Consider the following 23,292-nt stretch of genomic DNA (forward strand, 5'->3'; position numbering starts at 1 on the left):
TGGGTGGGAGATTCCTAAGCAACAGTGCTTTACTTGGTACGTAGGCAGGATGGACAACGGGTGGCTGCTAACACAAAGCATAGATTTACCAGGAGTGGGTCGTGTCCTATCAGCTTGCCTGCATTCTGTGCTACAATGAATGGTGAGGTGGAAGACAAGGTAGAAAACACAGCCATATCTTGATTTCAGCTGTGTGTTGCTTCACTAGATTCAGGAACAGAATCTGAGCAGAGACAGGTGAGCACATCTTAGCCTTTCTAAACAAAAATAATGGATAAAACACAACAGCAAAGAGTAAAACAAGGGCAAAACAAGGCTACCCAGCCATCTTTCCTGTATTTTAAGTAAGCTATGGAAAAATGGACATGGCCTTCAAACTCCACACAGGGAACCTTCTCACAGGGAGAATGGCCACCTGTCATAGAATCATAGAATCACCAAGGTTGGAAAAGGCCTCTTAAGATCATTAAGTCCAACAGTTCTATCGCCAGTATTTCCCACTAAACCATGTCTCTCAGTACAACATCTCGGGATCTCTCTAGAACACAAGATTTTCTACACTGTTGTTCTGCTCATGAAGTAGCAAAACTGCTTCTTGATGTTAACAGGCAAAGTATTTGCAGGTAGGTCCACAGTCACATACAGAAGGAAGAGTGGAACTCACCCAAGCGGTGGTGGGGCTCTCTGGCTGTGCAGCACTCCTCCCCAGGGAGCAGCCCAGGTCCAAGAGATGCTCTCCCTTCAGTAGCTTGCCCACCAATGAGCCTAGGGGACTTCACCCTAAGTCTATACTTCTGGTTCAGTGGGGAGCACAGGTGCAAACAATCTGCCTGTACATGCTGGGCAAGCCACAGTCCTTCTCCAGGTGCTCAATCACCAGCTCAAGCCCTGACCTAACAGCTTCCCTACAACTGCCAACAAAGACAAGTTTTTATCTGGATATCACTCAGCGTGAAATTAAATCCTGCCACGTTTGGGAACTGGTCCATGGAGAGGTGATTAATTCTATCAGATGATCTGGTGGCAACTCACTCCTATTTCCTTTTAGGAGTCCAGAACTCAGATTGCAGACAAGAATTTCAACACTGCTTCACAAGCTGCTGTGCAGAACAACCCTAAGGAACATGCTTCAGCAGGGTGGTTGGATAGGATGGTCCATTCCATCCCTTATGACTCTGTGAAGCAACCTCCTACCTTCCAGGTAGAGGGATCAGAAACTAAAGGAGGATAAGAAGTACTATACCATCTACCCACACAGGCTGCAGAGAACACAGAGCATCCCAGGGCAGAAGGAAAGCTCAGTGTTGCTGTATTAAGAATAGAAGCCAGTGGAACTGGGAGGATACAGGACATGTCCATTGGGCCCAAGGTTTTACTTGGCCAGCCAACATGCAAGTGTCAAGTGCTGTACCTTATGGTTAAGGTTTCTTAGTAGTGACTTAATTCTCCCTTACTCCATTAATTCTCCTCTTAATTCTCCTCCTCTTAATTCTCCCTTAATTCTCCATTTATATGAAGCTGTTAGTCCTCCTACAGTAAGATTTGTCATTACTTACACCACTGGTCATGATTTCCCGGTCCTTTCCCACTTCTGGACCAGCCTCTACTTCATCACCAAATGACACAGAGTAGCTGTGCCTCCTCCTCAACACTTGCACATGATGCTCCTATCAATACTTCCAGGAACAGGATTACTTTTTTTTTTTAAAGGAGCACCACTCTGACTTCGCTGGGAATCGCCATGGACTGCAAATCCCTTCTTCACCCTAAGGGTAGCTTTTGGTCTGAATTTCATCTCCTTGACTTCCAACCATTCCTTCAGTTTGTCTAGATCACCTGAACTCAAAGCCTGCCCCAGAGACTGCTGAACTGGCCCCAAAAACACCCTCAAACACATTGCATGGGAACTGCTGAGTCCCAGTCTGAAGCACTGATTGAGCACCTGGGGAAAGGTCCAGGTAAGCCCTGGGAGCACAGGTGAAGGCAATTCATGTGTGTGACCAGGAGTGGAGCCTGGCTGCACCTCTCTTAGACCTCAATTAAGGGCTGGCTGCCACTGGAGAAGGTGGAATCTTTCTCATTGTATTGATCTGTCCAATTGCTACACACACAAAGCTATACGTTCCTGTACAAGGCAAGGCACTCAGAGCAGCACTCAACACATGTTCTATGAGAATGGCTCTTCCTAACGCTGCCTTTACATGGACATCCTCAAGGGTAACGCCAACATCCACTCACCCAGCAGTTATCAGCCTGGGGAATCCCCATGAGTGACTTCTGCTCAAAGGAACGAGTCTGAGAGCACTTTCCCATCCCAACCATAGCTCAATCCATCCTATCAAGCAGCTCAGACCCCCTGGGCCCCAATGGCACAGACCTTCCCACACCCAAAACCCCATACACCCAGGGACGCAAAACCCCATAAACCCAGGCAAAAAAACTCTTCTCTTCCCCCCCCCCCCCCCCATTTCAAAACCATCTGATGGCAGCCTGAGAGTGCCAGCACAACACACACCAACCAGCTGACACATCTTTCCTGATGCAGGGCAGGACGGCTCAGCCAGAGCTAACACGTGCTCTGCAATATGTTCACTGCTGTTTTAAACCAGGAGATTACACCAGTGCCCCATTCAGAAGGATGTCAGGCTGTGTTGGCACAAGCTCACAATGTCTTTTTACTCAGTCATTTTCCCCTCAGCCCAAACATTCCCCTGCCAGCATTCTGGCCAGCCACCACAAGCTAATCCCTTTCCTGCTTAAGTCTGCATACAACACGAGGCAGATTTCTCCCTGGCGTTTCAGCTTTTCACCCATCTACAGGAAGATGCACATAAAGAATGCTTTCCTAACAGCAGCTGCAAATACACCTGTCTCCTCTGCATTTCCCTTCAGAAGTTCGCATCCTCTGACATCTTTGCAGCTCTGTGTTCCTGCTGCCGTTTCGCAGCAATAGATAAGAGAGCGCCACAATCTTGCTCTGCAATGGCAATCACGAGGTTCAAAAGAAAAGATTCCCCCTCCCCATCTTTCTACATTAAAGAAAAAAAAAAAGCCTGAATCGGAGCTCAGCAGCGCACAAATATTACTCATGTCATTGACACCAAGAAAACGGGAGCCATGAATAAGGAAATGTTCAAAATGAACACAAGGAGCATTGTTTGCATATCAGAAAAATTAATCTACATAGCCAAGTGTAAGAGCCTGCAATTCAGAAAGCAAAGAATTAGGACAGCCCAGCTGAGAATAATTTTCTAGCCAGTTAATTTAATTGCATAAATCATTCCTTTGTTAGCAATAAAGAGATATAATTAAAATGAGATTGCTTCTCATTTCTATTCTCTGGAAACTAAAGGAATTGATTTTGGGGGAAAGCATTCTTCCAAATACCAGATCGGCAAATTACATTTACCTTTTTAGAAAGGCTAAATTATTTCGCGCTAATATCATGGAGGGTTTAATTAATTATAGATCTGCCATATGATCTTAAAGAAATAATTTACTTAATGCCCACGGAACAGAAGCCAGTAAGCTCGTATCCCTCTGATAGATGGCGTGCAGATTTTTACAAACAGGTCAGGAGTTGAACAGGTGGCTGTCAGGAGGAAGGCGAGGAGATGGAAGACGTGTTGGAAGAGGGGGGGTGGCTCAGTAAGAGCTGATGGTTTAAGCACCGCTTCTTATCTGCTCACATATACCTGGCTTACTGGTTTTTAACCAGTCGTCATCAGATGGGAGCTCTGAGATGTACCATCAGCTTAGCACTGAGCTTGCAAGCATCAGCCAGCCACAATAACATCACGCTCATGGCAATAGCGAAGGCTTGTACCAACACCCTGCATCGTGCCCAGCTCCCGTGGGTGCTCATTCCCTTCAATTGAGGCTCTGCCAAGCACCTGCTAGACACAAAGTCAAGTCAGGGTGCATTGATGAACTCTCTAAACACACGCAGAAACTTTTGGGCAGTGGCAGCACACTCGTTGCTGGGGAAGGATATAGGGAACTGCAGGTAAGCTGAGAGAGGAGAAGGCTTTGCACGCAAGAGTTAAACAGCACATAGATTAGATCTCATCATTTGAGATTTCCAGGAAAAGTATTGTGTTGCTATGGAAACCTCAACATAACCTGGGTTTTCCCTCCTTTTGTTTGCAGGGACTTCATTACCTACAAACATTGGCATCTCCCAGTCTCCTCCAGCAGGCCCTGCAGCACGCAAAAATTACTCTTCCCCACATCCAGTTTTCTCTGCAAGCCCCATCTTCAGTATATTCTGCACCATCACTGTTGCAACCTGCAAACTCTGCATTTGCAATAAGTGTTGTACAATTTGCTACCCAACAGGAGCACTTAAAAGTCCTTGCTCTACTTCTGCTTTGGGAGCCAGGGAAAAAAGCCTAGTGGTAATAAAACTGAGCCTTCCTGGGCTTCATTCAAGGAGAAGCCACATCTACAACCTCCCCTCTCCCAGCGTGAGGGATGTGAACCTAGTGATCATGTTTTAGCATCTGCAAGGACCTGTCCCACTTTAGGCATTGCAGGTGCTACCTTCCAGGTTGCAATGACTCTGCCCAGAAGTTTCCCATGTAGAAAATGGGGCCAAACTTAACTGGCAACATACGATCCCTAGAAATGGACTTAGCGTTTGCAGTAGGGTCAGGCAACCACATCAAAGCAAGGAACACAACGTTGGGTAGATTCTTATCAAGGGAAATACCTGATGAGAAGTCACATTGCTAGCCACATACTTGCAAAGAATTGTGTAAAGGCAGTGAAATCAGTGACAGCTTAAAAGGGCTACTGCAACTTACCTGTCATTCTGCCTCTTTTGAGCTGTCAGCACCTTATGGCAGAGAGCATCTCAGACCATTATAGCTACATAACACAGAGAGAGCCAATCCTGATTCTGGTTCATAGGCACCACAGAAGCAGAAATGAGCAGAAATAAGGTGATAAACAAAGCATGGGGGAGCCTGATCCAATCCTCCAAATCTCACACAAGAGCTAAAAACTTGGTCTCCACTTTGCAAGACATCAAAAGTTCTTAAAAAGTAAAGGGATTTTCCCATTTTAGTTCTAAAAACCCAAGCAGGTATTCAAACTGGGAAGTGACCGCTACACATAGGCTTTATTTCGTCCTTTCTCCAGACCAGCTCTTCTTTCGGCAGCAGAAAGGGCCGATCCTCAGATGCAAGCACCGGTCCTTACCCGCTCAGCGCACCGAGCCGCCCCGCTCTCCTCCCGGCGCCGCACACTCAGCCACTCCTCCCCTGCTTCCCTGGCTGAGCGGACGCGGAACGGCGCTCCCTGCGCCGACAGCGCCACCACGCGGCCGAGCGCCGCACTGCAGCCAGAGCAGCTGCGGGAGCCCTGCTGGGTGCTGCCCCAACACCGCCCTGCTCGCCCTGGCCGAAGAGATCCTTTCCAGCAACAAATATACGCGCATGCTATTCTAAAGCGACAGAATCAGGCTGCCCATCTCACTTGTACTGCTTTTTCTACTTGCAAAGAAAGCAAACCTGGTTTTAGTTCTTCAAGAAATCGGAACAAACTCATGTTCTCCCTCTAAATGCATCCAAGGAGATATCTACCTTCCTTTCTAATAGCTGGTGGCATGCATCAAAGATACTCACAAATAACAGGAGCTTCAAGCAGCCCAAATACATATATGTTCTGAGTATTATTTCCTCCTACAAGCTCAGACGTGCATTTTCACCTCTGTGTTCACATACAGCACTCCCTCAGTAGTGCAGCAGTATTTCAGCTTGGCTGATCTACTCCATACCCTATCATCAACTCAACAGTCCACTGGAAAGATCCCTTCTTCCTTCAAATTTTACAGTTTAGCAAACACATCTATGATGAAAGTAAAGTATACTTCAATCCAGCATTACGGGAGAGGGCACATATCCTGATGTACAGATTTATAACATCAGCAGGTTTCCTTCTTTCAAGGAGAGGACCTGTAGGGAGCAACACAGACTTCTATGGAGAAAGGAGCAAAGTAGTGTAAGAAAGAAGGGTGAACTGGGAAAGAGAGCACAGTAACAGTAAAGTAAAGACAGCAGCATCACTTAAGTTGAGAGCTTTGCTGAGAGAGCTGCAACAAACCATTCCTTTCCAGGCAGACAGCCAGAATTACTCAGTACTATATTCACCAGGTAGGAGATACTGTACATACATTGCCAGACTACCAGGCACTCATATGGAGCAAACATGTCCAAGTTACACATTGTTTACAAGGTTGGAAGTCAAGAAAATTCCAGTGGTTCATGTTACACTTTGCACTCAATGTCTGGTGGCAAATATACACATGCAGTCAGTATTTTTGTACTGGTAATGATTTCACCCTGAAGTAATTCACATATTAGGGATAGGATGCCTGACAACTTAAGTCTGTCTGAAGGATGAGCACAGGGAGCAGAGACAGCATCTCTTCAGAAGGCTGTTATAAGGCTGCTGTTTTAAAGAATTTGTTTCCTTGTTACTTACAAAATAACGTTAATAATTAAATGCATTTGAAACTAGTGAGCAGAAAGTCCATTAGCCTAAGCTGTACAGTGCAATTTTGCTATGAGCTTTATGTAGCATATGAATTATGAATAAATATGTAGCATAGAATTGAAAAATACCAGTATATGAAATAGTGGAAGCTATGCTAAAGCACATGGAAGACAGGGAGGTGATTGGGGATAACCAGTGAGGCTGCACAAAGAGTAAATGTCCCTCTGCTCCCCACTGGCGAGGCTTCACCTTGAGTGCTGCATCCTGATGTGGAGTCCTCAGTATGGGAGAGATGTGGACCAGCTGGAGCACATCCAGAGAAGGGCCAAAAATGACCCAAGGGATGGAACACCTCCCTGTGAGGACAGGCTGAGAGCTGGGGCTGTTCAGCATGGAGAGGAAAAAGCTTCAGGGAAACTTGAGAGCAGCCTGTCAGCATCTACAGGGGCTGTAAGAAAGATGGGACGGACTCTTTAGCAGGATCTGCTGTGATGGGACAAGGGGAAATGGTTTCAAACTAAAAGAGAGGAGATTTTGATTGCATATAAAGAAGTTTATTACAATAAGAGCAGTGAGGTGGCACAGGATTCCTAGAGAGCTGTGGGTGCCATCCCTGCAAACATAAAGGTCAGGCTGGAGGGGCTCTGAGCACTGATGGAGCTGTGGGTGTCCCTGCTCAGTGCAGTAGGACCAGATGGCCTTTAAAAGGATCCCTTTCAACTTGAAAGATTCTATGACTCTACTACAGTATATGTGAAAAAAATCAAACTATGAATATAAACAGTGTCATGCCAAGCTGAACAGCAGTTACTAATAGCCTGTTTTCACAAGCAGGCCATAGGGAAGGCTACGTAGGTCTCATTCCACTAAGTCTAACCTGTCCAGTTTCTTCTGTCAGCTTCACAATACATTTGTCTCTTAAACTGCTTATTTTAAAAGACTACTATGAAATTTAAGAGTTCTGCAAGTTTGATTTAGGCCTTGGCAGAAGGTTATAGGCATTTAGACAGATGTACTGCTAAAAGAAACAAGCAAAAAAGAAGATTTTTTGAATGTCACTGCCCTCTTGAGGGAAATTGAGTTGTAGTGCCTTAACAAAGCCATCCTTCCTGCACTGCTATTCAGGTCACACCAGAACTCCCCCCACTGCCTTACTGTATGGTTCAAGATGAGTATTAGCTCCTGAAAGGCAGTAGGTAGCTTCACAGCTGGGAATCACTTATCTCTGGCTAAAGCATAGCTTTGGTTATGTTTTGCTTACAGGTATTTTGGGGACAACTAGACAAGCCCCTCTGAAGCCACAAGAGCCTACTGGAAATCCATAAACTTGTCCCTGGAAACCAGTATTTTGTTTCTCCATGAATTGTAGCCTTTTATTTTCCCCAACAGCTGTTGTCAGAAAACCTCTGAGAGCAAGAACCAGAACCTAGCAGTTACTTTGCCCTGCACATTTCTAATCTCTGAGCTACACAGGCTTATTCACAGCCTGGTACAGCATTGATTTTCAACCTTTTGGCTTGCCTGGGCTGCAGTGAGTGAAGAGGATTTGTCTCAGGCTGTGTACAGCCTTGAATCCTCTTTTCTTTAAGAGAGGAAAACTCTAGTAGTACACATTCCTACAAATGTACAGAACAAGTTTTATTTTCCAATTGGAACACTTGACAGAGTGAGTTGAGAGAGCGAGGAGAAGAAGCATAACATAGCAATAGGATTAAATATCCTTATATCAGCTATTTTAAAAATTGACAGTACTTGAAACAATCGAAAAGCATTCTCAAAACACTGTGGCAAACTAAGTGCCATCACAAGTTAAGCAACAGATATTCCTTTGGTTTGGGGGCTTGTCTGTTATTTTGTTTTTTTAAAGGACTGAACACCCAAACATGGGCTTGAATTAACATATGTGAGGATCCAATACCACCAAGAGCAGAAACAAGTTCTAGCATCTAGTTAACACAACTGTACCTCTGAAGATACACCCTTAAGGGTTCACCAGACACCAACATTCACGACCAGGAAAATTGGTATTTAGATGGAAGCTCTATCAGGATTTAATTCTAATTCAGTCACGGTAGTAGAATATCAGCTATTACTGCCTTATCTTGAACACTTTGTCCACTCAGGCTGGCCCAAAGTGCCAGGTCATTCAAGATTAACATTGCCAAGATAGTTTCTTTCTAGAAAAAGTAGAATTTTTTCTTAAACAATTTGGTGTTTGCTAGACTGACTTACATTATTACTGCTAAAATCAGGTACTGGCCAAACTGGCCAAATCAGACAGGCTAAACTGAGCATTTTCTTACCCCAGTAGCAAGCTAAGAACACCATGATCTGTCTAGAAAGTTAAATATGTTCTGTCATGGCTTTTGAGAAAGCTGTTTTTTTGCCTGGAATAACTCTCCATCTCACACAAAGCACAAGTTGCTGAGTTCAGATATGAAGATAAACAGAAGAGGAATACAAGTGAAGGCAGGTCTAAGAACTACTTCCAGGACTCTGAACTCTAAGCAGTCCCTTCTGCAGTTCAGCAATCTTATCTTCTCTTGAGGCTGCATAATTCTTTGCTGTCTTTATGAGAGAATCGTGACGCTTCTCCAATCCAGCCTTCAGGTTTTGGTATATCTCCTGTAAAGGTAAAATGAAACAAAAAAAACACACACAACTCCATCAGAAAAGTTAAACCCTTATAAAGTTTAAAGCATAAGCCAGAGAGGTCTCATGCAATTTCAAAGTTATTGCTTCCTTGGTATACAGAATACAGGAAAGTTACAGAACCTCCTAAGACCAAGAGCAGCAAGAACAAAATCCCAGTATTACCATCTGTTGTATGGCTCTGGTGCTCACAACACTAAGGTTGTCAAACAGCAGCACAATATTCACACTGGTGCAGATTAACACAGAACGGAGCAGCATCACCAAGACCTCTGCCCTGCAGAGAAGGACCTGGGGGTGATGGATGGATGAAAAACTTAACCTGAGCCAGCAGTGTGCTCTTGCAGCTTGGAAAGCAAATGGTATCTTGGGTTCCCTCAGAAGAAGGGTGGCCAGCAGGGACAGGGAGGTGATTGGCCCTCTCTACTCTGCTCTTCTGAGGCCCCATCTGGAGTACTGCGTCCGGGTCTGGAGCCCCAGTACAAGAAAGACAGAGAGCTGTTGGAGAGGGTCCAGAGGAGGGCCACAAAGATGATCAGGGGACTGGAGCAGCTCCCCTGCAAAGACAGGCTGAGCTGGGCTTGTTCAGCCTGGAGAAAAGAAGGCTGCGGGGTGACCTCATTGCAGCCTTTCAGTACCTCAAGGCAGCCTAGAAACAGGAGGAGAGTCAACTCTTTGAAAGGGCAGATAACTGCAGGACAAGGGGAAATGGTTTGAAGTTGAGGGAGGGGAGATTTAGGTTGGATGTCAGGGGGAAGCTCTTTACCATGAGAGTGGTGAGGTGCTGGAACAGCTGCCCAGAGAAGCTGCGGATGCCCCATCCCTGGGGGTGTTCAAGGCCAGGTTGGATGGGGCCCTGGGGAGGTTGGTGGCCCTGCATGTGGCAGGAGGGTTGGAGATTCATGACCCTTGAGGTCCCTTCCAACCCTGTGATTCTGTGACCTCTGCCCCTGCGACTACTATAGCTGTCCTTCCAACACAGACAGTACTTCAGCACCAAACAAACAGAAGATGCTACAGGCTGACTGCAATCCCTTACTCCTAACCCACCGGGATTTCTGCCTTTCTAGAACCGACCTGGACAATCCTCCTCCTGAAACTGTAGGAAGAATGGGTTTGCAACATGGCAAATGTTCCTTTATTTGAGGAAGACTGTCAAGAGGTTACAGCATTGCTTGTCACTACAGCATGAAGGTAAGGCCTCAAGGAATAGGTCCCAATGGCCCAACAAAATGAATAAAATCAGACTGCTTACAGCTGGAAGGTTTGTGATACAGAAATGGACGTCACTGAAACTAGGATAGTATCTGCTACAGATACACACGAAAAGACAAGTTCAGTTTCATCTCTCAAAATATTGGGCCATCATATCATTCCAGACTCATTTCCCAGGTTTGCAAAGCCCATTTCTTCCACACATCACATACAGCATGCAGACACATTGCAAACAAATTCTAGCATCACAGCAGAACCATAAGTGCTCTCTGTCTCACTAACCACTCAAACCAACGCCTGCTCAGCTTATTTGTTTTTAAGGCTGATAAGAATTATTTCATCTGCAGAGACCAAGCTGAATATCAATTTCCAGACTACCAAACAGATTTCCTTTAGAAGATAAACAAATAAATAAACCCTACACAACTCACTTTAGCTTTTGTTTCTTCTTTTTCAGCATTCTCATTCAGTTGCTGGATTTTGAACCTTGTCTGTTGGATTTCCTTGTGAATTGCTGTCACTTTATCATATACAGCACCCCTCTTTTCCTGAACTCTGTTAAAATATCTAAAAGAGGGAGAGAGAAAAAAAAAAAATTAGTACTGAACCACACAACCAATTCCAGATTAAGCTTGACCCCCCCCCCCAAGCCAAACTTGTATTTAATTAGCATGCCAAGTGCAGTTCCTAGAGACAATACTGCAAAGAGTTTATTTGCTCTGAAAGTACAATTAGGAAACACGGTTATTTGTCTAATCCTTCATCTGGAATAGTATAGATACAAAAAACAGAATTCAAAATGAAGTTACAGGGATCCACTGAAGCCCCTCAGTTGCTGTCAATCAAAACTGCAATTACTCCAATAGAACTGACTCAGCTGAAGCCTGTAGATAGCTGGACACTCCATCTTTGAGCCCTTGTAGAACAGATGTAGAGAGCCTGGGTTGAAGGCCAGCACAGGCTTAGGACCCAACGTAGGAGTCTGAAAGCAACACAGTTGCATTTGGTGTTTCAGCACAATTGAAAGTCACGTTCTCCTCAGCTTCAGATCCCCATATTCCATCCACCTGTGAACATTATTTCCAAATCCTTCCAAGCTTGCAGGTGAATTTAGCTAGCTCCAGCTGTAAGCTGCCACGTAATCAGCAGTGTTACTGTGGGAACAGGAGATCTGCAGAAAACACTTAACACTTTATACTATTTGCACAATAATTACAGTTGGAACTGTAGCAGCTGCTTTCTCTGAAGATTGGGCTGAAATCATTCAAATTTACTGAAAGCATATTTATATCTTTCTACCTCAAGGGAACAGTGAGGACACATTTTCTTACCCACCAGTGAAAACTTGTTTCCAAATCAAGGCAACCTCCCTTTCTCTCTTTCTTATCAAAGCATCTAATTTAAATACTCAAGGGAAATATCTAACATTGGAAACAGATAAATTGGCAGCAACATTTAGTACAGAGGAGCATTAGGCTATTATTTTCATTCTTTAATTAAAAGCTGCTTTTCCTTCCAATCTCCCTTTAGCTGATACAGTGCCCTACATGAAGAGCAGAGGCCTAGGAATCTTGCTGCCTTTCTGCATGACGGTGACTTAGACTCCACTGTCACTGATTTGGAGAAAGAAAAAAAAAAAAAAAAAAAAAAAAAAGCTTTTTTCCACCTTTTTTAAGCAACCCCAGCCAGTAATTTTCCACATCCCTTTTCCTATTAATGTACAAAAGCATTATATAACAAGCTTTCTTTACCACAGTTCAGCACAGTGAACATTAGGGAAGCCATGACCTCACAACACCACACTTTGCTACTGCAGAAGTGACTGCTGTGTGTAAACACTACTCTGCAACTTGCCTTTAGCATACACTAGAAAGAGAGATGGGCTAAGAGGCTTTGATCAAATGACACTTTTCCTTTTGTTTTAGAAGCATCATGTCAGGATAATGCTCCTCTGAGATACGAGCCCCATTTCCCCATGGGTCTTGAACATCTTTGATAATGAGCAAAAGTGGCAAGGGAAATTATGAAAAATTCATGAAAGGCAAATGGGGCTTTGTTGAAGTCTGATAAGTTAGGAAATTATCCCAATGTGACATTCTCTTTAAGAAGATAAAAGAATCAAGAATAAGCATTATAAATTAAATTAGCGATCCAATAAAAGAATTGCTGTCAAGTCACATTGCAATTATTGATTTGAGACCCCAACTCCCTGCCTGCAGCACTACTGGTCTTCATACCAAGCTATCCCACATCACTCATTTTCCTCTTAGCGCTAAGCTACACGTTTGTACCAGGCGTGAACGTTGGTAGCACATAACGAAGACATAGAGCAGCAGCAAGCAGAAACATCAACTCATCCTTACTCAAATACAGTGTGCTTATATTGCTCAACATCTTCACGCTTCTTTTTTATCCTTATTTCAGCTGTAGACAGCCTCTCATGCTTTGCAGTGACCAGTCTCTTCAGGGACATTTCATCCGTCTTCCCTTTCTTCAGCTCGATTTGAGCACTCTCCAGCTGGTCTTCCAGATTTCTGACCTGCAGTATGTAAAAAGCATTGAAATAAACCAAAGTGGGGGATATAAGCAGAATGATAAACCATGTTAGAAGTTCCCTAAGATCAGAACAGTCTTCCTGCTTTTTAAAGATCTGATAGCTGACCAGCTTTCCTTACTATCTCCCAGTTTATCTAATTAGAAATACATCAGAATGAACAAATTACTATTTGTATCATTTTTAGAAGCTGCTGTGAGCTCTGCTGTAGCTCTTAGGCTATGGTTTTATGAAAAGGTCATACAAATAACTTAAAAGACTATGTTGTTTTTTCCTTAAATGCTCTTAACAACTGTATTCTCACAGTTTAGAAGTAACTAGCAAGGTACTTTGTGACCAGCACTGCACCAGCACTTCACCAGCAGAAGTTCAGCATAGTAACATCAATAAACTAAAACCTTGAGAGATGAAGTAATCTTGAAGTAACTGTTTATTTGCTCTAGTTTCAGCTCTATGTGCAGAAGAGAACATCTCACTTCCATTCTTCTTCCATCATTTCCTGCTATCAACCCCCAGATAACAATTTTAGCTCAGGTATCTATGGCAACAAAGCTTGTGACTATTAAAAGTGGCCAAAAGGACATTAGTGGTACCCAGCAAAGCAGCAGCTATGTTTTACTGATGTTTCCATAATGAGGTTTTAAAGTGATCCAAATTCTTTTGTTTGTGAGCAGATAGGAAAAGAGAGCAGATGTTTACTAATGACTCGACTCAGACTGACATTAAAAGTTCTCCCTAACCAAGTTTAACTTAGGTCATACAAACCTCTGCTAATACACTGGCCAGTCTTTCCACATTTGCTGCCTGTCTTTCCATCTTCTTCTGATATAACTGCACCTCCAATTGGCACGATGGCAGAACTTCAACCAGGTCTCGATAGCCTTCGTATTTCTCAATAACCTCTTGCTTTAAAAAGAAAAAGTATTAATAGGGGAGTTCAGCAGTTACTGTCAACGTTGTACTGTGTATATTGACTTCTGCCCATTTCTTTCTTGTTAGTATTTGGACAACCTGGTCTAGTGGAAGTTGTCCCTGCCTATGGCACAGGGGAGTGTGGAAACAGATGATCTTTAAGTATAAGTTACTCAAAAACTAGTTTAAAACAATGGAAGTTCAGTAAGATGCACTTTCAAAGTTTAAAATCTCCTCATGTGAAGGAAGGGAAAAGCAAATCTCACCTTGGATTTCTTGAGTTTCTTAACAGTCTCCTTCATTAGTTCCTTATAATTCTTCAATTCCTCTGGACTCTCCACAATTTTTGATTTCAGCTGCTCTTGTTCTTCTTTCAAAGTAGCCATTGTCACTTTAAGTTCATTCTAGTTACAAGGACAAGAGAACTTTTGGTCATTTAAGTTGCCAATTGTAAAGAGGAATTGTGAAGCATAGTTCGCATGATCTTATAACCAGACAAATTATTTTCTCCAAGTCATTCCTTCTTAGGAAGTCCTTTAAAAAAAAAATTCCTGTGAATATCAACATTCTCAAAACAATTAACAGTCCACTCTGCTCCCTGAGCACACTCAGTGGTACAGCACTGAGTTGTAAGAACAGTATTTAACCCAGTGCTTCACAAAACACCTGCCAGCTAATACACGTGGTAAGCAGCTCTCTCCTTCAGAGCCCCTCACCTAGGGCAACCCAGGCAGTCACTGCAGGGTTTCCAAGTCAGCTGTGATGCTCACGTGGAAGAGCACCACACCTCCCATGGAATGAAAGCGAAGCAGTTCTTGAAAGATGAAAAAGCACAACTAGTAACCACATGAACGTTAACTAGCTCTGAGAATAATCTAACCTTACAAAGATTATCTATTAATTGAATTAACAAGCTACAGCCTACACAGAGCTGTACTCACCAGCTTTCTGGTCCTCTCTGTAATATCTGACTTCTTTTGTGAAATCACTTCTTGCAATGCTGCCTAAGGGAAAAAAAGAAAAAACAAATTGAAATAAACATCTCTACAGCTACTACCTCCTTTGTCCTTCTATTGGACACGCATAGAGATCCCACTGATTGTTTCTTCGGTGCACCAAGACTAGAATACAAAATTGCAGACAAATTGCACTAAAAGAAGGCCCTCCAAATATAGAAGTCAAGCCCACGGTCAACAGTATTCATGGCAGAAACTTGACTTAAAGTAACAACAACAACAAAAAAAAAAACCTAACCACATTCTTTTTCTCTCTCTCCAACACAGCTGAAGAGGTCTATGAGGTCTTAAGGGCAAGCCTGCCATTGCTGGGCAGTTATCCCATCCTGTGATCAACCCTGCTGTTTTTGTTAGCCATTCCGTTGGGTGACCTTCCTAAGGCCTCCTGTCACCTGCCATGGCTCATCTCCAGTGCTCATTCTTAAAATTCAAGAGCAAGAAAAAACAAGAACTTACAGGGAACAACAATAAGTGGATCTTCCAAGTCATGGCAATAACGTATTTCAAGAAGAAAGAACCAAATACATTTCTGTGCTCTCTAAATCTGATTTCATGTGTGTTTTACATTCCTTACAGGTAATACTAGAGATTAGACAGAATTTAGTGTTGCAATAACCACTTATGATTTAAATCTGAACACCTTTCTTTACTCTCTGTACGAGACAAGGGACAAAATAAAAATCAACAGAAATAATTGATCAGAAGCCTTGGCACCAGTTCAGAGAAATACACAAAGAGATCATACTGTTTTCCGGCGATAGTCATGGCTTAGAAGTTGCTCCAGTTCTTGAATGTCATCCGACAGTTGCTTGAACTCTGCTTGCTGTTCAACTGGAACAGTGCTAAGCAAAAAAAATAAAGACATTAGACAGGCCCTCACAGTCAGGTGAGAGTACAACAAATGAAACAGTCTTTCTCCAAAGGCTTTACAGCCAGCAACATCATGGATCAGGTTGAAACAGTCTCAAATTAATACAGCTTATTCCCCTGGGCTTATAAGGGTTTGTAGGCAAAACATCATCTAAAGAGCTATTTCAGAAATAAGTGGTACAGGTTAAAGTAGGACCATATATTTAATGATAGCATTAAATACAAATGGACATACTTCCACCAGTTTTGCTTGGAAGTATGAAACCTGCACATTGTGATGTGCCAGAGGAACAGTTTGTATTGAGATAGAACTATAGCTAGCTAGAGACCCTCCTGCCTTGCACATACTGAGAGCAATTATCAGCAAAGAAGCTTTTGGTTTTGAAAGCAATCTTGGGAGCTAGCCATCTTTTTAGCCTATTACCTCCAAGCAAAACAAACTTAATGGGACAAAGGTGTAGGCAGTGCAACTCAACTACCTAAAACAGAGAATAGGGCAAATCTGTCAAATAACTTAGGAATGCTGCTTCACCCATCCATTAAGTTAAAGATCAACTTCCTAGAGCTATATAACAATAAAAGACAGATGACTAAAAACAAACTATAACATCAAGTTCCTCTTTAGTCCCCCCCAATATACAAACCAGAGTATCTTCTCTAAGCAACTACACAGACCCAAAGCCACACTTATTTCCTGCCAGCAGCCTTTCTAGCTTAATGCCATCAGAACTGCCTCTGTAACCAAGTGCAACACAAATCTCTATACTTTCTGCTTTATTTCCCAATGAGGCTAACCAGTAGCAAACTTAGACAAGTGCCAAAGGAGAAGTGAAGCCTGCTCAAATTAAAGACTCCTAAAGGAGCAGAATTGGGCATTTAATATTTTACTCCTTATTATATATAATAATATATATTTTTTCTTCTCTATAATACATGTGGGTGCATGTGATGAGGGCTCAAAATGGAGGAGAAGCTAGTCAGATGAAAAAACAATGAATAAAAACAGGCTACAAATTCCACTCCCATTAACAAAGATTAATCACTGTCTCGATCTATTACATCTACACACTTAGATTCTGCCACCTATAGCATTCTAGTCTCACAAAAAAAGAAATCATATTACTGAACACAGTCACATCTCTTATAGACTAAAAGGAATTTTATCTGCATCAGACAGAAAGATCCTGGGACCTTCAGTCCTCGTACTCACTTTAACTTCTCCAGCTTCATTTCTAACTCCTGATTTGCTGTCTCCAGTTGCTGGTGTTTCTCCATAGCAGATTTCTGCAAGTTAAACATTCAGAACTTTTTGTTTCAGAGTAGTTTTTCTTTAGTCCTATGAGGCCCCGCTCATCATTTCACATGACATGCACAATCTCTGAACTACTGAGATATTCAGAGAGAAACCACCTGCAGTTCTAGCTTCAAGCCAACAATCACTACATCTATATTTTCTCCAAACAATTGGAGGTGTCAAACCTTCACTTACAAGGCTGAACTACCAAATAAAACTGGGAAGAAAAAAAAAAAACCTCAGCTGACAGCTAAAGTAGTAACTCAGCCATGGTACCAAGCAGAAACCTTTACAATGTCAACAAGCCCAGCCACTCATTCTTCTGAACTGACATGTTTCCCTAAGGGCATTGCAAAGTTCTACATGGAGCCATTTACAGTAGTTGTATTTGATGTGTAATGTAGCTGTACAAGAATTTTTAGCAAATGGGTACCTGCTTGTATTACTTAGCTATATTTAAGATTCTCACATTACTTTAGGACGCTGTTGAAAAAACACAACCTTCATGTTCCCAATTGTAGGTTAACATTAAGTAACTTCAGTAAGTGTGGAAAAACAGCATCAGACTTACATAGCTCAGCTGCAACTCCAAGTAGGCCTCGCGCCGGCATTCTCTGAAGTGCACAAAGTTGAGAATGCCGCTCAAGAAGCGAGCTGTCCTCTTTGCCTCTGAAATGGAAGTTACAAACCATCACTACTTCTGTCTCTGCACACACTGCAATTGCTTAGAGAAAACTGGGCAAAGCATAATTTGGAGGAGAGACAGAAATTGCAGGAGAGAATACGTATTAGCTCTTTCCCTGCTCACCTTGCAAAGATTTCACAGGCTGCAAGAAAAGCAACTATGAGCTTAATGCCAGAGCTCAGCAATCCTATGCTATGTAACAAATTAAGAAAATGGCACCTAATAGAAAGATTAATAAAATACAGCCTCACTGGGTTATCCTACTACAGGAGTAAGATGGAGAACCATCATTAAGAACCATCTGTAAGGTCAGATGAGTAGCTGGTGGGCAGGGATAGATCTCCATAATTAGTTGCCCACCTGACTAGGTCACACAAAAGAGCCTAAATAACAAGCAATGGCCACCAGTCCAGAAAACACAAGGCTTACAGTGCATTTGCTTACTTGGATTTATAACATCAGAAATTTGAAAATCGTTAACCCGGCACACTGGAAGGAAGCGCTCCCTGCAAAGAAACAAAACATCTTCAGTGATTATTACACAGTTTTTGCACTATATACACATAGACTAAAACCAGATAATGTCCTCTCATTGCAGAGCACATGCACAGCAAGCACACAGCAACAAGAAGCCTCAGGAGAATAATACAGTAAGACTACTGTGCAGATCAGCATTAAAAACCTGTATTCTTACAGCATCTCTTAGGATTTCTATGAATACTCACCTGCAGAGCAGCTTAAGAAATTCCTTCACTTAACTGAGGGAATCAATTCTGCCATTAAAACAAAAATGAAGCTACAAGTGTAACACTCACATCACTTCAACAGATACATCTAAACAGAATTCAGACAAGTACCTAAGATCCTTCTGTCAGGTGCAATAGTGAACTTCAACTCATTAGAAGCATTGGAGCTTTTTGTTGTTTTACCTTGGTTTTTTAAATAAAAGTATCCTCCACACAACTCAACTATATGTAGCCTCCTAACACATTCATTTGCCGGCTTGGAATTAAACTCCATTACCACAGTGCTGTCTCCCATTCACCTGAAAACTTTGTTTTGCTCAGAGACAAGTAGTGGAACCAACCACCAGAGGCACACTGCCCCACTGCTTCCAGTAACTCTCTATAAACATTCCATTAAAAAGTGCTATCTTATACTTACATATGAATATACAGATTACAAACAGGTAGAAAGCCTTCAAATATCTGTGGATACACTATATCAACGTTGACTGGCATCTGAAAAATAAAGAGAGCCAATACATAACCAGAGCGCATTCATGGGAGAAAACACAGGTTTGATCTCACAGCGTAAGCTCATTAAAGTTAGATGAGGACTGTCTTCCATCTATGGTGGACACAAGTCAAGAGGCAGAAGGATGCTATCAAGTTAGCAGATGAATCATAGAATGGCCTGGGTTGAAAAGGACCACAATGATCATTGAGTTTCAACCCCCTGCTGTGTGCAGTGTTGCCAGCCACCAGACCAGGCTGCCCAGAGCCACATCCAGCCTGGCCTTGAATGCCTCCAGGGATGGGGCATCCACAACCTCCTTGGGCAACCTGTTCCAGTGCATCACCACCCTCTGGGTGACTATCAGGAATCCATTTCTGTGTAGCAGAAACAGCAGATAAATGAAGTGTTAATCAGAAGGATATCAGTTAGTCTAGACCACCAACTGCCCCTCACCCTGCTTTCCTCTCAATTAACAGAGTAGAAGTGATTAACATTAAAAGCACCATTTGCTTCCCCTCTAACCCAGTCTAAAGGTCCTTTTAAGAGACCCTCATCCATCCATGGTCAAAGCCAGATTCCCAGGAAGCCTGTATGTTTTTTTTATAACATATATAAACATTTATTACAATATATATACACACACACACACACATATATATATATGTATGTATGTATATATAAAAAAAGAAGAGTATACCACTTGCCATTTTCTAGTGAGGTGATAACAGGGAGATTTGACAGCATTTCACGGGGAAAGCACAATTCTTTTCTCCCTTCACATCTCCTTACCCCCTGCCTATACATACATACCATGTAGAAGTGCTCCAGGCGGATCCCATACACTTTCTGCAGAATTCTTATGAAAATCATGTGCAAAACTTCAGGCTGAGGAAGCAAAGGGCACAAATCAGCATTGATGAGGACAACAAAGCAGTTCTGCCTTTTAACACGTGAAAAGCAAATTCACCAAGACAAAAACAAGCTTTCCTTTCCGGCTCCTTGCAGCTCAAGCATTAAAATGCAGCTAAAGAAACAGCAAGCAGCCCCGCTAACGCATACGGCAGTGCCTTAACACGGGGCTTTCTGGTCACGGGGCGCGCAGCGCAGCCCCACAGCACACCGGGGGCCCTCACACACCTTGAGGGTGGCGAACAGGTCGGCCTTGGTGAGGTTGCGGGCTTCGGCTCCCACCAGGACGTGGCTGCGGAGATAAGCGACGATATCATCCGGGCTGTAGCGGGGAAAGGTCAGCGCCTCCATCGCGGCGCCAACTGCCGCTCCGCACGCCGCTTCAATCTGGCGGGCGCGCCGCGCGCGTCACGCATCCGCTCCGCGCTGGCCTATCAGCGGCGGCGCTGGCGGGAGGAGGGCGGGGCTTTATCAGGCTCCGCCCCCTGGCGGCCGTTAGCCGTTAGGTGGCGGGGCCGGCTGAGGAGTTGAGGGGATTGGCGGGAAGGGTGGGGGCCGCTCGGCTGGGGCTTCGCGCCCGCAGCTGCGTGACGGCTACCGGCCTGCGCCGGGAAGGCGGGTCCGGGGCCTGCAACCGCTCGGCAAAGCCGAAAGGAGCGGTGGTTTGAAAACTTTGGTTGGCCGGAGAGCTCTCAGAGCGGCGCCCGGCTGCTGGCATCGCAGCTGCTGGCGGTGCCGTAGCGAGGCGCTCCTCCGCCCTTCTGCGCGCAGAGAGCCGCGAAGCCGGGCTCGGCTTCCAGCCGGGCAGCCTGCCAGCCAGTCAGGTGAGTCGCCGATGTAGAGCACGTCCCAGCGGACACCCGTCTCCTCAGCGTCTCCTGCCGCGGTCCCCCGGGGGCTGAGCGGTGCGGGAGCGGCGGGCCATGTCTCCCGCAGGTAGATGGCGGCCCCTGAGCCTCGTGTTCCTCTTGGGGATGGGGATGGCATCGGGGAATAGCGGCTGCCCGAGTGGGTGCAGCTGTCGGTACCTGGAGGTGAACTGCACCGGACGGCAGCTGCAGGAGTTCCCCGCAGCCATCCCGCTGGACACGAGGCAGCTGATCCTGGCGGCAAACAACGTCTCGTACCTGCCGGCGGTGGAACTGAGCTTCCTGGCGGATCTGGTGTACCTGGACTGCCGGAAGAACCTGTTGGGAGATGGCCTGGATTTCACTTTCGTTGGTGTGGTCAAGCTCGTCTACCTGGACCTCAGCTTCAACAACCTGACGCAGGTCACCTTCAGCACCTTCTCACAGCTCCTCAGCCTGGTTGTGTTGAAGATCTCGGACAATCCCAACCTTGTAGCAATAGAGAAAGATGCTTTTGCCAACAACACCTGGCTGAGGCACCTGGATGTGAGCCGGACTGGTTTAACGTTCCTAGATGCCAGCACCGTCCAGGTCCTGCCCAACCTGAGGATTCTGGGGCTCTCTGACAACCTGTGGCACTGCAACTGTTCCTTTTTGGACTTCATCACCTGGATGACAGAGAGCAGTGTTCATTTTCCAGGTGAGGGCTGTGTGAGCAGGATTCCTCTCCTCTCCGTTCTGTTCCTGGGTGGAATGGACAGGGCCCTCTGATCTCTTTTCATTCAGCTCATTGGGGCAGCGCCACTGCCTGTCAGCCACGCATCCCACCATCAGCTGTTGCACAAAGCACTGATCAGAGCAGCAGGGCTACACACTTTCCACCCTCAGTCACACTTGCTCACATCCTCAGGACAGTAGGGGAGGTACAAAACACCTGGCAGCAGGCTCAGGAGGTATCACTGTGCCTGTGAGTCACAGCACCCTGCAGCCACAGTGCCAAGAATGAGGAGCTGGCTCAGGGCAGATATGCTCTGGGAAAGCTATTTCTCTGAATGTCCTGCCTTTTCTCCATCTGCTCTGATCTTCTGTTGCTGTTGCAGTGTTGGTGTGTCTGTAGTGGCCAATTAGTCCCCTTTGTGATCAGTAGAAATGCTTGCAGTGCTGGCCTGTTCCTCTCTCTCCTCACCTCCCTGGAACAGCCCCTCCAGCCCTGAGCTCTCCATTGTTGATCCTGTCCTATTAGCTCAAATACTGCCTGTGTTCAGAAAGGAAAGCCAGCACCTATTATCTCACAGCCTGCACTGGAATTTGACAGGACATAGGCAGTATTTCCCTGGAACTGAATCATTCCTGAGTTTCCCCTCTCTCACAGTTGCAGGTGAAACTATGCCTAATTGCAAACCGCTCCAGTTTCCAAACTTGACTCCCAGTGCGCAAGCCTTATCGCTCTAGTCTAAAAAGACCTCTTTCCCTTTAGCCTTGTCACTTAAAAAGGTGTTTGAGGCTTTAAAATAATGACAAATGCTCTTATATTGAAAAAAAAGTGCTCAGTCAGCATAGATGAACAGCACAGCTACTGCAGTTTGTCATAATCCAAACAGTGCCATAATCCAAACAGAAATATTTTCCTTGGAGGCACTGCCATGGAAATCACTCTGGCAGGCTGGTGGTTGTGGCTTGGCCAAAATCTGGCTGATTTCTCCTAGGCTATGAAGGGAGAAGGACATGAAGCGTGGAGAAATTTTCCAGCAGTTTAGCAAACTCCTCCATCACTTTTCTAGTGATGTTTCCTGCTCACTAGTGTCTTAGACACAGGCAAAAGAGTCTTGCTTTGCTTTTTTCCTCTGCAGACGCCAACAACATCACCTGCTACACACCAGAAGCCCTTCGTGCCTTGAAGATGCCTGCAGCAGAGGTACAGCTGTACTCCAGCTGCCAGACCCACCTGCACAAGCACGACTACATTTTTCTGTGTTTCATTGGCTTCTGCATATTCTTTGCTGGCACTGTGGTGGCCTGGCTGGCTGGCATCTGTGCCGTCATCTACCAAATCCACAGTTCAAAGGAGGAGGAGGAAGAAGAGGAGAAAGATGCAGTCACTTAGGGTCAGCCCTACAAACCTTTCTGGATGCCGTCCTGGGAACTGAAGGCAGGCCCTTCTGAGTGATTTCCCAAACTTTATACGCAAATTTTTTGAAGTGAAATAAAGCCACAAGAGAAGATATTCTCTGTGCTCCAGTTTTACTCACAGTGCCACCGCTGCGTTTCTTCTTCCAGTGAGACTCAGGACCTTGGCAAAATGTTCAGTGTGAGCCACAGGAGGTGTGGACAGTGCCGTGCAGCAACCAGCAGCATTTACAATCCTGCTTTCTCACGAGACCACGGAAAAGCAGGGCCAGCATGCAGCCTGTCCTGCCACAGGGACAGGTCCCAGCAGCCAGGGAGCTCACCAGGGCCTTTTTGGCCACACTGGGGCAGCCTAGATAGCTTACTTCTGCTACAGGGAATCTGAGAGCCTCTGCTGTGGAAAGGCAGAACAGAGAGGTTCAGAGCAGGTCTTCTGTGGGCCTGGGATCCCACTGGGTCCTTCTTGCTTCTCC

At 44.7% G+C, this 23,292-nt stretch overlaps 2 protein-coding genes across 2 annotated transcripts; one reads left to right on the forward strand and one right to left on the reverse strand.

Annotated features, from left to right (window-relative positions):
* Positions 1-8,115: 8,115 nt before the first annotated feature.
* Positions 8,116-20,244, reverse strand: NUF2 (NUF2 component of NDC80 kinetochore complex). Its single transcript, XM_052666635.1, has 13 exons — positions 20,073-20,244; positions 19,746-19,820; positions 18,861-18,937; positions 18,141-18,202; positions 17,583-17,680; positions 16,928-17,001; positions 15,593-15,689; positions 14,773-14,835; positions 14,098-14,235; positions 13,685-13,825; positions 12,729-12,904; positions 10,797-10,932; positions 8,116-9,123 (listed from the first exon to the last, which is right to left on the reverse strand). Exons 1-13 carry the CDS (start codon positions 20,193-20,195, stop codon positions 8,974-8,976), a joined length of 1,410 nt encoding a protein of 469 aa, XP_052522595.1. The 5' UTR covers positions 20,196-20,244; the 3' UTR covers positions 8,116-8,973.
* Positions 20,245-20,550: 306 nt separating this feature from the next.
* On the forward strand, positions 20,551-22,916 carry LRRC52 (leucine rich repeat containing 52). Its single transcript, XM_052666344.1, has 2 exons — positions 20,551-21,392; positions 22,543-22,916. Exons 1-2 carry the CDS (start codon positions 20,768-20,770, stop codon positions 22,794-22,796), a joined length of 879 nt encoding a protein of 292 aa, XP_052522304.1. The 5' UTR covers positions 20,551-20,767; the 3' UTR covers positions 22,797-22,916.
* The last annotated feature ends 376 nt before the right edge of the window (positions 22,917-23,292 follow it).

This window comes from Tympanuchus pallidicinctus, unplaced genomic scaffold, assembly GCF_026119805.1.
Source record: "Tympanuchus pallidicinctus isolate F22 unplaced genomic scaffold, pur_lepc_1.0 scaffold7, whole genome shotgun sequence".
Classification (NCBI taxonomy): Eukaryota; Metazoa; Chordata; class Aves; order Galliformes; family Phasianidae; genus Tympanuchus; species Tympanuchus pallidicinctus.

Excerpts from the sequence above, each read along its gene's own strand:
- NUF2 (XM_052666635.1), bottom strand. The coding sequence starts at position 20,195 with ATGGAGGCGCTGACCTTTCCCCGCTACAGCCCGGATGATATCGTCGCT. Across the intron at positions 17,002-17,582 it reads TGGAGTTGCAGCTGAGCTAT|AAATCTGCTATGGAGAAACA; the intron begins GTAAGTCTGATG and ends TTTAACTTGCAG. Across the intron at positions 12,905-13,684 it reads TGGCCAGTGTATTAGCAGAG|GTCAGAAATCTGGAAGACCA; the intron begins GTTTGTATGACC and ends TACATACTGCAG.
- LRRC52 (XM_052666344.1), top strand. The coding sequence starts at position 20,768 with ATGTCTCCCGCAGGTAGATGGCGGCCCCTGAGCCTCGTGTTCCTCTTG. Across the intron at positions 21,393-22,542 it reads GAGCAGTGTTCATTTTCCAG|ACGCCAACAACATCACCTGC; the intron begins GTGAGGGCTGTG and ends TTTCCTCTGCAG.